This window comes from Setaria italica, chromosome II, assembly GCF_000263155.2.
Source record: "Setaria italica strain Yugu1 chromosome II, Setaria_italica_v2.0, whole genome shotgun sequence".
NCBI classification, from domain to species: domain Eukaryota; kingdom Viridiplantae; phylum Streptophyta; class Magnoliopsida; order Poales; family Poaceae; genus Setaria; species Setaria italica.
The window spans coordinates 73,159-87,715 of NC_028451.1; the positions used below are offsets into that span (position 1 = coordinate 73,159).

General features: G+C 44.1%; 3 protein-coding genes across 3 annotated transcripts; 1 reads left to right on the plus strand and 2 right to left on the minus strand.

The window, feature by feature from the left end:
* The first annotated feature begins 6 nt into the window (after positions 1-6).
* Positions 7-5,495, plus strand: LOC101767512. The gene is made up of 12 exons (XM_022824074.1): positions 7-143; positions 349-460; positions 556-827; positions 913-1,043; positions 1,391-1,612; positions 1,738-1,898; positions 2,363-2,463; positions 2,893-3,051; positions 3,626-3,678; positions 3,763-3,820; positions 4,274-4,394; positions 4,889-5,495. The coding sequence occupies exons 2-12, from the start codon at positions 448-450 to the stop codon at positions 5,092-5,094; spliced, it is 1,497 nt and encodes a 498-aa protein (XP_022679809.1). The 5' UTR covers positions 7-143; positions 349-447; the 3' UTR covers positions 5,095-5,495.
* Positions 5,481-9,424, minus strand: LOC101767111 (protein DETOXIFICATION 18). The gene is made up of 6 exons (XM_004955257.3): positions 8,044-9,424; positions 6,764-7,308; positions 6,572-6,658; positions 6,428-6,484; positions 5,984-6,341; positions 5,481-5,864 (listed from the first exon to the last, which is right to left on the minus strand). The coding sequence occupies exons 1-6, from the start codon at positions 8,347-8,349 to the stop codon at positions 5,736-5,738; spliced, it is 1,482 nt and encodes a 493-aa protein (XP_004955314.1). The 5' UTR covers positions 8,350-9,424; the 3' UTR covers positions 5,481-5,735.
* A 154-nt stretch (positions 9,425-9,578) lies between these two features.
* Positions 9,579-14,306, minus strand: LOC101767913 (glutamate--glyoxylate aminotransferase 1). Its single transcript, XM_004955260.3, has 12 exons — positions 13,933-14,306; positions 13,712-13,829; positions 13,414-13,495; positions 13,240-13,327; positions 12,979-13,137; positions 12,309-12,482; positions 11,935-12,066; positions 11,244-11,309; positions 10,708-10,772; positions 10,494-10,585; positions 10,242-10,398; positions 9,579-10,024 (listed from the first exon to the last, which is right to left on the minus strand). Exons 1-12 carry the CDS (start codon positions 14,113-14,115, stop codon positions 9,904-9,906), a joined length of 1,437 nt encoding a protein of 478 aa, XP_004955317.1. The 5' UTR covers positions 14,116-14,306; the 3' UTR covers positions 9,579-9,903.
* Between the last annotated feature and the right edge of the window lie 251 nt (positions 14,307-14,557).

A 14,557-nucleotide genomic window follows, 5' to 3' on the forward strand; every position in this document is an offset into this window, starting at 1 on the left:
GAAGCATTGGCATGTTAATTCTCTCTTGCTCTTTTGTTGTCAGGAATTTTGTGAACAAATTATTGTTCCTTTTATAAGACAGAAGATCAGTCTTGGATTTTACCAATGAAAATCTACCTGACTACTTTCAGGGTTTTTTTGGGGTGAGATGAGAAGCCAATTAGAGATGATGCACAGTAGTATTTTTTTTTTTTGAGAGCAAGTAATAGTTTAAATGATGCAGACTGCAGTAGTAGGCTCCAACTGCCTACTATGCTTGGGCCTGGCCTGCTAAGGTTATAATGGGCCAGGGTCTCCTTCTCGTTTCGGGCCCACATAGTCTCACCAGGTGTTTCTCCTTCCTCCTAGCCTCGCTTCACGGCGACAACTCGCACCCGAACCGCTCCGCCGACCACCGCCGCCGCCGCCGCCCCCTCAAGCTTCCGTTCCAACAGCCACGCCGGAGACATGCCGCCCAAAGGTCAGGGCTTTCTTGTTATCCTTATTCTCCTTTTGAGAAGAAGAGGAAGACCCCTCCCCTCGTCCCCTCTGACCTCGAGAGACGATTGGTTGCAGAGCTGCCGGGGTTGTACTACGACCCGGAGAAGAATCGCTACTTCCCCATCAGGGGGCCCATCCCTGGCGCCGCCGCTCATCGCCCTCCTCCTCCCGCTCCCCCAACGCCGCCGCCCGCAGCCACAGCGGGGGGATGCAGCAGGAAGAGGGCGAGGCGGCCGGAGCTGCTCAGCGCCAGGGAGATGTACGGCGGCGGAGTCATCTTCTCCAACAAGGCCACCAGGTCCACATTCAAGCAGCAGTGCCACTATGTGCAGGCGGCTCAGCCCATGGTGATTGCTGGAGGGCCTCCTTCGATGCTTTTCCCCCTTGTGCGTTGTACTGTAATCTTGGGCTGATCATCATGCTGTTTGGTAGGTCTGGAAGTACCAAGCCACGGCCTCTGTGGCTGATAAGGCGCTGGTACAATTGAACACGACTGTTCAGACACCGCAAGGGCTGAGGAAGTCCAGGATGCTAGTGACAGGCAGCATGAATGGTTCGATTCGGTAAGGTTCTTCAACAGTTATTTTACAACTGTTTTGGTTTCTGAAGAATTATGTCATTGTTACCATGTATTGCCATTATTTACTGTATGCAACTTGCTGTGACTGTGACTGCTTGGTATCATCAATTCATCATGTTACAATACAACCACATTATCTTCTCACACATATTGTCTTTCATCGTATACCATTGGTAACTCTTAGACAACTCATGCTTTTTTTTCTATCGAGTCTCACAACTCGTCGATCTGTATTGCCCATTGATGTTCTCTAGTTCTCTGCAAGAGCATGAGCTCTGGCCATACTGGTGTCTAAGATCATGGTATTTTTTTTATATAACCTTCCCACAGGTTATACGGATTAGGGAGTGCTCTTAACAACTTTGGGAATGAGATGGAGTTTTGGCCCCAGCCTGCATGGACTCCCATGGGGAAGCACAAGTCAGCCGCACTCCCCAGCATCTGGTCATCTGAAGCAGCCTTCTCAATCTTGTCATCCGGTATAACTTGTATACAAAAGTTTGGCCCTCATGTACCTGATGCATCCAGCGATTCATCAGTTCAACAAGCATTGTATCCTAAATTCCCTGCTTTTGTTTTCTCTATTATTGTTGTTGCCATAATTGCACATATTTTTCATTCTTTTTTTTCCTCTGGAAAAATACTGTGAGCTTGGGTCCCTTGACATTATGAAACATGGTGGCTACTCTTGGATCTGGAGAATCCGGCGGCTCTGTATATGTTATGGATCTTTCTGATACTATTGAAACGACAATAGGATCGTGGACTAGAGTTGCTTCACTTGATCATACAGTTTGGACAGCTGATTGTAGTTCTGATAGCAAACATGCAGCTTTTGGTGAGTTGATTGAGTCGGGGCTTAATTGTAGGAATTTCTCTAGTGCATAAATATACTATTCTTTGTCTAGTTTGTGTGGCAACTTTGTGTTACATAACATTATCAAGTGGCTGCATTCAGAAAACTAACAATATTGCTACTAATCAATATTTCTGGAATTTGTTAAGTATTTAAACTTGGCAGTCGAGCATAGAATCTATATGGCAAGACTTTCTTGTGTTGGCACCTGTATGTAACTCTTCATACTTTTTTAACCCATCATAATACTGTTAAGTTTGACTCTTGTAATGGCATTTGTCCAATCTAACATTCAGCTGTTGCGTTAGTTGGAGGAATTACTTCAGTCGTCGCTACAACTCGTTCTTACAATTTTTTGCAGCCTGCAAGAGTCTGCTTATGTTACCGCCAAAACAGAATGTCCTTTAGCTTGGAATTCACTTTTCACTTGTTCATCTTATTTCTAGGTACGGACCATGGTGCTGGTCTGGTCGATTTGGAAACAAGGGGATTCTCGCGGCTGTGTCGCTCTAAAAGTGCCATTCTATCCCTAAAATTTGTGCACTCGGTAATAATCTAATGTTCATAATGTTTACGTAAACTTCCTCCCACCTTTTAGTATAGCAAATCCAGTTTCATTTTATGATGCTTTGTCATAAGTTATTGAAAATTTTTGCCAATTCTCTGGTCTGTGGTTTGCTTTCCTCATTATTATATCCCTACTTTCCATTTAGCTTAAATTCAGTGTGTCTAATGTGCGGCTACATGCTTCCCAAAGATCTGAAAGAAAGGCAATATGCTACTGATTTGTTTTGTGTGCAAAACTGAACAAATACCTCTCCTATGGTATCCTATGTGATAATCTGCAGGTATAAACTATATGGTCTTAATACTTGCTTGTTGGCCCTGTATGCGTGCTATGATTAATGCAGAATTTACTGAGACATTCTATTCCTTTCTCTGCTATGCCAACTGATTTTGTCTTGCTCTTTTTAAGGGAAATGTGGTGCTATGTGGTCTACGGAATGGGAGTATAGCCCCTGTTGATGTACGGCAAAAACACCTTAATCACCCTACCGGAGTACCTTCTCCTAGCACTGCTAGGAGGACAGTTCCCATGCTGTCCACAAGGCGTCATGGGAGGTGGAGAAACCAGGTGTGCAATACTAGTACAAAACATCCCTTGATGCCATGCATGTTCACATCGCTGAATTAATTGATTTTTTTTCCATTTAAGTGGTTATCTGGGGCACAGGACAGTAGAAGCAAATTCTTTTTTAACATTACTTAGGTCATGAGTCATGACATACATACGCTGTACTTCTCTTCTATGTTTTATGACCTTATGGTGTCACAATGGCAGACAACTGGGACACATACACAGCGTGAGATTTCTTTAGAGTACTGTGTTCACATGACATCTAAAAGATTATAAAGACTGGAAAATTTTAGCAAATTTCAAGCTTCAAAACTGCAACCTGTGTTTACTATTGCCACTGTGAATCTCCATCTCTTAGACCGGTCAAGTTAGGTTCATCCCAGTTGACACAGAACTAGAATAAAAGTGGTATGGTGCGAAAAATGTTTCTTTTGGATGCAGAATTTGCATGTTTTGGCCTTCCCCAACTTGCTTGAGACTAGCAGGATTTATTATTGTTGCTGTTGCATAGTTTTCTAATTTAGCTCATCAAGAATGCAATGCTATTGTTCTGTTGGAAAATGTCATGCAGGCTGACAAGGATAAATGTTCGAGAGATATTTCTATGTCGTCGGCAGTTTGCAGGTAGCACTAATGTTCTCCTTGGTGCTACTGTATTTTTGGACAATGTCTATGTTCCCTAGTACTGAAATTGACATTGTTGCACAGCTTGGTTACGCTCTCATCAGATGAGAACTACTTCTTAGGAAGCTCCATGGATGGATCTGTAAGTTAGACTTGACCTTTTTTTAGTGTTAGAGCAAGTTTACAACTGGCATGCAAATGTGCTCAGAATCTCCTAGGATCGATTTATTTTGAAACTGTAATTGTTTGCTTATAGTACATCTCAATGTGGTAACAGTATGTTAACTAGAGTTCTGTTTGGCTGGCCTTCCCCACTTAGCTGTTGTAATGTGCTAGAATTGAAATTTCACACTGCACACATCTTGCATAAAAAAATCTTTTTACAGATGTTTTGTTCATCTTAAAATTGTCATCTGCATTTTGAAGTGACACGTAATTGAATACACAACATTGGACATGTGTACATATTTTGTTATGAGTTGTGTCTTATCTTAAATTATTGTCTGCAAAACCTACATGTATTTTTGTACCTCTTTGTGATTAAGAATTTGAAGTTTAATGCAAACAGCTTAAGAATTATTTTGTTGTTGTACAGATCAAACTCTTTGATCTCCGTCTCATTCAGAAGGGAGGTATACAGTCATATGAGGGGCATGTGAACTCACACACACAGTTACCACTTGTTGTTGATCCATCTGAGACCTTACTTATGTCAGGTTTGTTCATTTTTTTAGCTCTTGATGTTACTGTGTGTATTTGACATTGAGTCTTTTTGTTATTTATGTTTGCCTTATGGTGCTAGGAAGGATGCTCTTTTAGATTGCTCCTTGAAACTTACACAATAATTTGTTGTATACACTCTATATGTCACTTGAATTAGTTATTAGATTGATAGAAATGCACTAGCTTGTTTGCATTCCCACTTGATGACCTAAATACATCCACTACTGTGTCAAAGGCTCTGTGCCTCTGTCTTCCTGCATGGCTGCATCAGGAATCCTGGTTGTTGTGGTCAAATGATGTGTGATAATATCACCATGAGATGTAAATTAATTCCAAGTTATTAGCTGGCTAGGCTGAATCATGACTTGTGAAATTGTTTTTGTGCTAGCTGGTTCATATCTCAATGCATAGCAATTTGTTCTTTTGGCCAATGCATATTGGGAGGGTATCAAATTCTCATTGACAAAACATGCTTGTCCATTGCCAGGCGGGGAGGACTGCACTGTTCGCATTTGGAGCATCAAAACAGGCGAGCTAATATTTGCACAGAGTGTGGCTGACACTCCCTTCACAGCATTTTGTTGGCCCGAAAACAGCCATGACTTGTGCGGTTCTTCACTGCTTGATGCAAACCACAGCTGGGGAGCTTGGTTGGGATCTCATGATGGGCTGTTCTATATGCACGGTACTTGAGTGATTCTGCACCAATACTGACTTGGACCTCTGGAGCTTGCTGGGTGTTGGGTTGAGAGACACTGAACTCTTTGTTGCACAAAAGCACTTAAAGAAAGTATCACTCGAGATGTGATGCAATGACGACAAGAGTATACTGGGGTTGCTGGACATGTTCACTGAATGAAGAGCGTCATCTTTGGAAGCCAGACATCTACCTAACTTAATAGGCAATATACATGCTGTTTGTCCCTGATAGATGGATAGATAGGTCAACTGTCTAGCTAGGAACCGAGTTTTCCTTAGGACGAAAGATTGTAGTGTCCCGTATGCTTTGTTAACAACTTGAAATGGGTCAGGAAATAGTGACGCTGTTGTTTAACAAAGCTTGCAATCAAAGCCTGGAATGGATGTGCAGTGAATCTTTTTTGTCCTGGGAAAAAATCAACATTTTCTCATCTTTTTGCCTTTGTTCCCTCAACAAGAACGAGAGGCAGAGCAGTATGATGTGGGTAAGTTGCTTCTACTATGTATTTTACTACTATCTTACTGCAGTGTTACAGGATGATGTGGCTCTGGAAGTTGTTGCTCAAGGTTAAAGTCAACAAGAACAGCGCGTGCAAAAAGTACATGAAAACTACATGGCATGCCTTCCCCGATGCTCAGCAGACGAAATCGTTGTCCCTGTTGATCATGGTCAGGTCTAACTTCTCCCAGTCGGTGCGCAGGGTGATGAACAGCAGGACGCAGTTCTGGCAGAGGAGACCGCAAATCTGACCCATCCACAGCCCCTGGAACAGCCAACAACAATCCGTATGACATTCAGAGTCTGCATTTTTTATTCGATTCAAGTCTATCAAGCATGAACTCTGCAAAAATTCAGAAAAAGGCCTGCATTGCATTTGTGTACCTTGGTTTGGAAGCCAATCGCGAATCCAAAGAGGATGGCCAGGGGCAAGCCTATGATGTAGAAGGCCACCAGGTTGGTCCATGCCGCCAAGTGTTGCCACCCACAACCTCTCGCGACACCTGACAGGACCCCCTGCGTGGAGTCGAGCACGACGGAGCCGATGAGCAGCGGCGTCATGGAGGCGAAGGCGCTCACCACCGCCTCGCTGTTGCTGAAGAGCCTCACCCACACCTCGTGGCCAAGGCCTAGTAGCAGGAGGAATGCCACGCCAAGCATCAGGGACAGCGCCAGGGACACGGTCAGCGCCTTCTTCGCGTTGGCGATGTTCCTTGCTCCAAGCTCGTTCGACACCCTGGTGCTGTTAGTGTTGGAACATCGATCATTATTGTAAGAATTCTCCGAGGAAAATGCCATGGTTGTTACCATAGTAGGATGGAGTATTACCTGATGACGGCTGCGAACCCGTAGGTGATCATGTATGATATGGCTTCAGTGTTTTCGCTGTAAGATTGTATGTTAGAATAGTTACTGCAAAAGGCATCAAGGATTCCAAATCATCATATATCCGAACATGAAAGATACACTTACCACATTGCAATGATGGAAGTGCTGAGCTGAGATTCCGGCATCAGCCCGGCCAGCAGCACCAGGATCTCGAACGACCAGTACTCGAAGCTGCCATGTTCATTCGATCCGCAAAGCATCAGTAATGCTAGGATCGAGAGGCAGGCAATTGAGCAATGCATAATGTGCATCATCTGACGATCGAGTTATACTTACCAGACCATGACTGCAGATGGGATGGCCAGCTTCATGCCGGGCAGGACGTGCCTGAACGCCTCGGCGGTGAAGCCGCCCCATGTCTCCCTGAACGTGCCCGAGAACGCCACGTAGGCGACGAGCATGAGGAAGGAGAGCCACAGCGACACGGAGGTGGCCATGGCGGCGCCGGCGAAGCCGAGGCCGAGGACGTTGACCAAGGCGTGGGTGATGCCGACGTGGGCGGCCAGCGGCAGCAGCGAGAAGGCCACGAGCGGCATGACGACGGACTGCGTCTGCAGGAAGCGGAGGGTGCACTGGATGAAGCCGTAGGCGAACTGCGCCGGGATGGAGTAGCGGAGGAACACGCCGGCCAGCCGGGAGACCTCAGGGTCCTGCCGGAGGAACACGAGGAGAGGCTCCGAGTAGAGCCAGAGGAGGGAGATGACCACCGAGAAGAGCGCCGACGTCACCATGGACGCCTGCAGGTACACGCCCATCATGCGGTACGCCTTGGCGCCGTACCCCTGACCGCACAGCGTCTCCAGGGACCCGCTCAGCCCAGTCTGCAAATATACCAGCTAATCAATACATGAGGTGTAAAAAGAAGAGACATTTTGGTACAGGCACGTCAGAAATTCTTGTGAACTTTTCTACTGAAATGTCTTAAGATTTAGAGTCGGGTGTATGTAGATTATACTAAATTTTGTCAGGAAACTAAATAAGGGCTCATGGAAATGGAGCAGCATCACCGTACTTTTCTGAAATTTTGATAGCACTGAAAATATCTCATTTTGAAGCCAAATTTTCTCTGAAGTTGCTTGCATTTGTCCACCCAACCATTCAACACTAGCAAGTTGGTTACTTTAGTCAAATGAAAGGGGATACTTTTAGTTTCTTCGTGGCCCAACATGGAAAGGGATTTATATATATTTTGTCTAGTGTAAGATTCTAAGTCCACTTATATTTCTTTTGGTCCAATTTTTCTATGATCTTATATTCCTTTTCTTTTGCGACTGATCTTATATTCATATAAGTCCACTTTGATCTTTTGTCAAAGTTTCAGAAACAAGACTAATATTTGAAACATTCTTCACTGATAATTTTGTTTACATGGAACTGTTAGTAACTTGCAGGTTGTTGCTATCACTGCTAAAGAATTAATCTTGGAACTTGAAGGTAAACTCTACATTTGAGGTTTTCAGTGGTAGGTAAAATAATGTTACCAACTGTACTCGTGATACTCTCGCAAAAAGGAAATTAAAGAAAGAAAGAAAGTACTGATGGAAGTGATTAGATACCATGAGGGCGATGCCGGTGACGGTGCCCCAGGAGTTGCCGAGGGTGGCGGCGGCGAGCTGGAGGTCGCCGAGGCGGCCGGCGTACATGACGGAGACAAGCGGGATGGCATAGTAGGCCATGCTCGTCGCCACCATGGGCGCCGCGAACGCCAGCTGCCCCGCCGCCTCCTCCCAATCCCACTCAAGCATCCACCTGTTTGTCGTCGTCGTCGCCGGCAGCTTCTCCTCCTCCTCTTTCCTGTTATTATCTCCATGGAGATGGAGGTGGACATCGCCCAGCAACGGCGCAGCTGCCTCCTCACCCATTTCTAGATCTAGTATGTGTTACAAGCAAAGCAAGAGAGAAATGCTATAGCCTGCTCTACTTTGCCTGCGTGTATAGCAGCTTTGATTTTTGTTGGCTCAAAAACAATTGAAGCTTGTAGCTAGCGTATGGTGCCTGCCGCATGTGCTTCGTGTGTAGCTACTATACTCTGCGGCTCACTGGAACGCCAAGTGCTCTATATAAAGCCAACCAAACAAAACCAAGGCCCCAGTAATGCATGCACTTTGTCTGCATGTTTACTCTTTTTTTTTTTAATTTTGTATAGGAGTAACGTATTCTGTGCTACATAAACAGGGTCCAGTCAACTGCTACAAGTCTGGTCTAAGGGACAAATATTCAATTCAATTCAATGTTGCTAGCTAGTACTAATTTCTTCTTCTTCTTCTTCTTCTTCTTCTTCCCTAACTGGAGTGAGCTCACCATCATGGTTTTCAGTCTGACCGGCAGACTCATGACCGGTCTCTCTTGAGGCTGCCTGCGGACTCATTCCTGTCAAACGCCTTGCATTGCTGCGTTCACAAAAACATCGCGGGAGATGATGGATGAAATGCTAAGAGCCAAAGACCAGCAGCAGCTAATATATATTATACAGTGGGCTAGTGGACGGAATAATCTGGCATCTTCTCATGTAACCATCCATCCATGCATGTTCCTGTGTCTAGCTAACACACTACAGTACTGTGGCAATGATCAGTGCAATAATTCCATAAGAAATACAATATCAAACTCGAGCTTAGCAGCCATGGTTGTCCTGATATGCGTTGACAAACTTGACCCAGGCCAGGAGAATGGCAGTTGACTTGGTACTACAGGTACAGGACTACGGAAGCTTGCATTGGCCAAGTCAGAAGTCAGAGATGAGCACCAATTTTCTGCCTGCAGACTGACGAACAGATGAATATATGCAATGCCCGCGTGACCATACCATCATCAATTCATCATTCATGTGCTGCGAGCATCCACCTATAAATTTCTCCAACCACTGATGCTCCATCGTCCATCCATTTCATCACAACATTTATACGATACTTGGTTTCTGAGCTGGTATGCTTGTTCGTTGTACGCCTGCTCAGCCTATCTGAACTTCTGAATCCAACAATTATATTTCAGCTAATAGTGTCTCTAGAACAAAACCTGGAAGAAATTGAAAAGGCCCATTTCAGCACAGTTCATGTTGCCCAACTCGAGGAGACGCCAATCACAGTGGAAATTCCAAACAGAGGAAGTATACAAGCTTTGCAGGCATCTCTGCTGTGAATTGTGATAGCTGTATGGCATAATGGTCCAGCAACAACAAACATCTTCCAGCAGGTTACAAGACAACCAATATGGTAGTAGCAGTAAACAGCGGACTGGTATCCAAAAATTCCCGCAGAACTTTGATCCCCTATACATATCAAAGGCAGCAATTGTTTCTTTAAGAGAGTTACAACTAATTAACTTTCGATTAATAATGTCCTTGTAAATGCTTGATCGCGCTGAGACTGAAACAGAGAATCTGACAGCCGATCCTTCCTTTGCTGTGATGTTCCTCTTCACATCCTGGAGTAGCCCTCGTATTGCGCCATGAATGAGTCATTGAAATTCTTGAAGCTCGACATGATGGCAGGGAAGTCTTCCTCTGCAGGAAGGATCGTCGTCCGGAGGTGGAACACCCTGCGTCCAGAAAACACAGCAAATCCATTGCTTCAGTTATAAGCGAATGACTGAACTCAGTAATGCCCTTTCGGATTCCCTACTCAGTTGTTACGTATCAATTGCATCGCAAGTAAATCAGAGTAGGATGCTACCGAAGCTACTGATAGGTATGGAAACAGATAGTCTGAAGAATAAGAGCAGTAAATTTTATCATAACCATAAGAGAAGCACATACCCTTCCTTCTGACCAAAACCAGATCCCGGAACAGTGGAAATCCCAGTTGCTTCCAGAAGCTTGAGGCAGTAGAAAACATCTGGTGCTTTGCCAGCTCTTTTCGCTGCCTCGATTGCTCTTGGTGGCAGGCGTATTTGGGGGAATGAGTACATAGCTCCTGCAACAACAAAATTGCAAAAAAAAAATCAGTAATTAAGCTATAATTGTAGTCTAATTGCTGCAAACCACTAAAGTTTACAATTCTGATGTTACCTTCTGTGAAATTACACACGACATTTCGGCAACTGTTGAAACCATCTGTCATCATGCGTGCTCTCCTCCTCAAAGAATCGAGGATGGACTTGCTGCAACATCATTTGGAGCCAAATCAAACATTAAGAATGCACAATAACAGAAACAAATATTCAGTATCCTGCATAGGATAAAATCTGGACAAAGTAAAATTTTGAGGGGCAGTATGCTTAACCTTTCAGCAGCAAACTTCAGGTATGAGATATCTCCAGGTTTAGGAGGGTTAACCATCACTCCCATCTGTAAAAGCCAGGGTTATTCAAAGCATTTTGTAACTTGGTAAAGCATAGTAGCATAAATTTTAAAGAAAAGGCAGAACCGAATTAGTTTTAAGAACCATCCTTGGTGTGGTTGAATGAAGGAACTATAATACAAATAATTATGGGTTGGTCTAAAGAATGGAAAAGGCACATATACTAATCCTTACAAGGAACGTTCTGTAGCATTGGAAGAACATGTAAGCCAATCCACACATCACCACTCACCACACAATTATGACCACCAAAAATAAGAGCATCTTAAGAAATTTTGATTTATTATCGTCTACTATAACTCTCCATGGATCAAACTTACTCATGAACATATTTTGAGTTCGGAAACTTTTAATTGAGGCCACAGAAGGAATGCAAATGCATGTCATTCCAAAACAAAGTATGGGTTTAAAGAAGAGCAAAAGGATAAAGAATCAAACAATGGCTCTGTTTCACTTACAAAAATTTGCCCAGGGACATTCGGGCTCAGTGCTATTGATGCAACCTTGTAGATCTCATCTACTGTCTGCAAGCTCAAATCGGAAGAGAGGTTAGCATCAGATCATGACCATTATATTTAGGAAATGACCTTCAAATTGCCTTTTTGTATCATAGAATATGGCATAAGCCTTATTTAAGTGCCTAGCATGTTTAAAGGCAAGCAAGATCTTAACTGTCAAAGTTCATAGGTTTTCAGAGCTTGTTCAGCACTACTCTACAGTTAAGACTATACAAAGATACCAGTTGCAAATGTACATCATGGTGGCATAAATATGTAACTCCAGTAGATGCTATTGATTACTCTGCAGTTTCTGAAAGTTTTACAGACAAGACTCTGGTAAAAGGAATGTATTGGTGCAATAAATGTAATTACAATAATCTAGTCAGTTGGATAGGACATTGGCTAAATTGCATTCTGCAAGGTATCTACAATTAAAGGGACTCAAAAGGCAGCAGCATGTCCAAGTAATCATGCTGTGCACTTTCTTAATGTATTTGCAGCTGAGCATGAATAATGCAATATTTTCTAAAATTTCTAATATCTCATTTACAACTTTCCATACATTCATTAAGTTTATGTAGTTAGGAACTTGTACATGGATATTTCAGATAAATGACAAATTCCGACAAATGCTGCAGTGACATGTCACCTGTGGAGGAAGATTTGTCATTTCAAAGTATCCACCACGTTGCCCACACTCTCCCCAGTACCCTTTGGACACAGTGTGGAAAGAAACAAGCTGAACCTCCCTGCTTAGCGGTGGACCCATGTCAAACAAAACCTGGAAAAAGTTGAGAAAGGCTATGTCAGCAACAGTTTTGGAATGCCAAAAAACATTAATTGTACCACAGTTGAGTGATAATCTTGTGTTCTAGTTCTTAATATATTGTTTGCATGTGGTGCTAAGGTAAGATTTAGTGATCTCGTCAAATATAAAGGATTGACAGATGGAATCTGAAAGCTTGGGTAAAGTTGCAACCATGTGTTCATGACAAAGCATCATTGATCAGAAATCAAAATTACCTTTTTTGCGCTTATAAACGGGCGCTCATCTTGATAAACATTCTGCTGATACACTTCATCTGCAAGCAGAACTAAGTTTTCATGGTAGCAAAATTGCAGAACTTCCTTTATATTTGCTTCACTAAGGCATTGGCCAGTGGGATTTCCCGGATTTATAATCACCATTGCTCGAACCTAAAGCACCATAGGTATGAAAAAAAAGAAATATCAGAGCAGAATACATGGAAAAAAAGCCACATTTTTATGAGCAACATGACTACGATGATCTCACGAAAAGGGAAAAGAATCGAGGACTGTGAGAAGCTGAAATGATGTTTATTAATCAGTATCGGTGAGACCAAAATTCTACGAACTACTTGTTAGTTGCTAGGTGATCTGTACCAAAGCTCTCTTACAAGTTTGCTGGACATGACAAGTTGTTAAACCAAGGGGCATGTTGCACAAAACATTCATGAGTTGTTCAACTAAGGCAACGCTGGAAATGGTGCAACAAGCCTAGAATCAATCAATGATAAGTTGTTGCCATTTTACTTGGTATTGCTTTTGGTACACATGTATATATGCAACTATAGATAGGCACAGGCAAGCTCAGAATGCCACATATATGAATTGCAGGTATTATATAGCGAGAGGATTATTTGACTAGCACAATGACTCCTAAAACACTTACAGTGATTCCCTTTGATCTTGCCTCTGCCACTGTTTTTCGGATATTGACAAAGTCAAGGCCCCAGTTAGCCTCTTCTTCCAAGTAGTACGGAACCAGAGAGCCACCAAAGAGGGAAATGGTAGCAGAATAAAGTGGGTATTGAGGAACAGGGACCAAAATCTGCCACGGAAGATTTATCGATGAAATTAGTGTTTACTCTTTATGAAAAATGGCATCACATCTTTGGGAAACAAAAGATATATTTTTGAAGAACGATCGTACCCCATCTCTCTCGTTTCTGATAATGGTGTTCAGCATCTGCATGACACCTTTGCTGGCACCATCTGTCAAGTAAATGAGCTCTGGATCACTGCAGTAGGAGGAGCATAAAAGTGTTAGAAACAAAATGATGCGTGGTTCTGATGAATTTTCGTCACTAGGCTGGTCCAATCTGACCTTGGATATCCATCACGCCTCTGGATGAAGTCAGCAACCTCCTTCCTAATTCCAGGGATACCACGGGAATCACTGTAAGCGCCTGATCAGATAAAAACCTGTGTCAGAGTACTCATATGGACATGAACTTATAACAGCATGCACAACTGATAGATGTTGCTTCCTTTTCCAATCAAAACAATCTGAAAAATGATGCTTTCTTCTTGTTATCAACCTTGATAACATTCCAATTCAGTCATGGAGACCTAAACAAGAAAGGTTCTTTTTTTTTTGGATAAGAACAGATATTCTGAGTTACCTAAACCGCCGGTCGCCAGGGAGAGGTAGTGCTTGGCGCGCGCGATGGCATCCGCCGGGAACATGAGGCCGACGTTGGGATCATCGAGCAGGAACGGAGCCTGGCAGAGGGCCACCACCTGCTCTTGCAGTCACAGGGTTTGGGGGGGTGAGAAAGCGCCGGACAACAAAAGGATTCCATGGGGGATGTGAGACTAGATGTGATCAAGAAATGATCCTCGCCTGGCGCGGGAAGGTGAGCGGCTTCTGGCCGAGGGCGTGCGGGTTGCCGACGTTGGTGAAGATGATCTTCTTGCCCTCCTTCTGGAGCTCGGAGGCGCGGAGGTAGAGTTCCCCGCGCACCGCGTACTGCACCTTCTTGACGTTCTCGTTCAGCTCCTCGTAATCCAGCGGCTTCCTCGCCATCTTGCCTCGCCGCCGTCCGTCACTAACTCTCCCTACTCCTCCTCCTCCGCCGCCGCCGCTCCTCCGGTGGTGACGAGCGGACTCGATGGGTCACGGGGGGAGATGGGGAGGAAAACTAGGAAACAGGGGAGTAGTAGGTGAGGATCCCTTTGTACTCTACTGCTGTCGTGCAGGAGGTGGTGGTGGTGTGTCTGGTCTGGAAGATTTGGAATATATCGAGTTGTCGCATTGCGGCCGTGCGCACTGCAGGCAGCAGTGCCAGATTACTCAAGAGGATAATGTGGAAACGAGACGGCATCCTCTCGTTCCCCCGACGGCAAAATTGAATTTTTGGTGTGGAGGGATTGCGAGCTGGGGAGGATCAATGGCCACTGGTTGGGTTATCGCCTCGCCGGGTCGCCTGCGGTGGTTATCGGCACGCAGCGGCCAACGGCGACGACGC

Coding starts and splice junctions, on each gene's coding strand:
- LOC101767512 (XM_022824074.1), top strand. Junction 1,613..1,737: donor TCATCAGTTCAACAAGCATT/GTATCCTAAATT, acceptor ATTATGAAACAT/GGTGGCTACTCTTGGATCTG. Junction 1,899..2,362: donor TAGCAAACATGCAGCTTTTG/GTGAGTTGATTG, acceptor TCTTATTTCTAG/GTACGGACCATGGTGCTGGT.
- LOC101767111 (XM_004955257.3), bottom strand. CDS start 8,349: ATGGGTGAGGAGGCAGCTGCGCCGTTGCTGGGCGATGTCCACCTCCAT. Junction 6,342..6,427: donor GGGTTCGCAGCCGTCATCAG/GTAATACTCCAT, acceptor CAACACTAACAG/CACCAGGGTGTCGAACGAGC. Junction 5,865..5,983: donor CGATTGGCTTCCAAACCAAG/GTACACAAATGC, acceptor TGGCTGTTCCAG/GGGCTGTGGATGGGTCAGAT.
- LOC101767913 (XM_004955260.3), bottom strand. CDS start 14,115: ATGGCGAGGAAGCCGCTGGATTACGAGGAGCTGAACGAGAACGTCAAG. Junction 13,138..13,239: donor TCAGAAACGAGAGAGATGGG/GTACGATCGTTC, acceptor CTTCCGTGGCAG/ATTTTGGTCCCTGTTCCTCA. Junction 10,773..11,243: donor ATGTCCCTGGGCAAATTTTT/GTAAGTGAAACA, acceptor TGGCTTTTACAG/ATGGGAGTGATGGTTAACCC.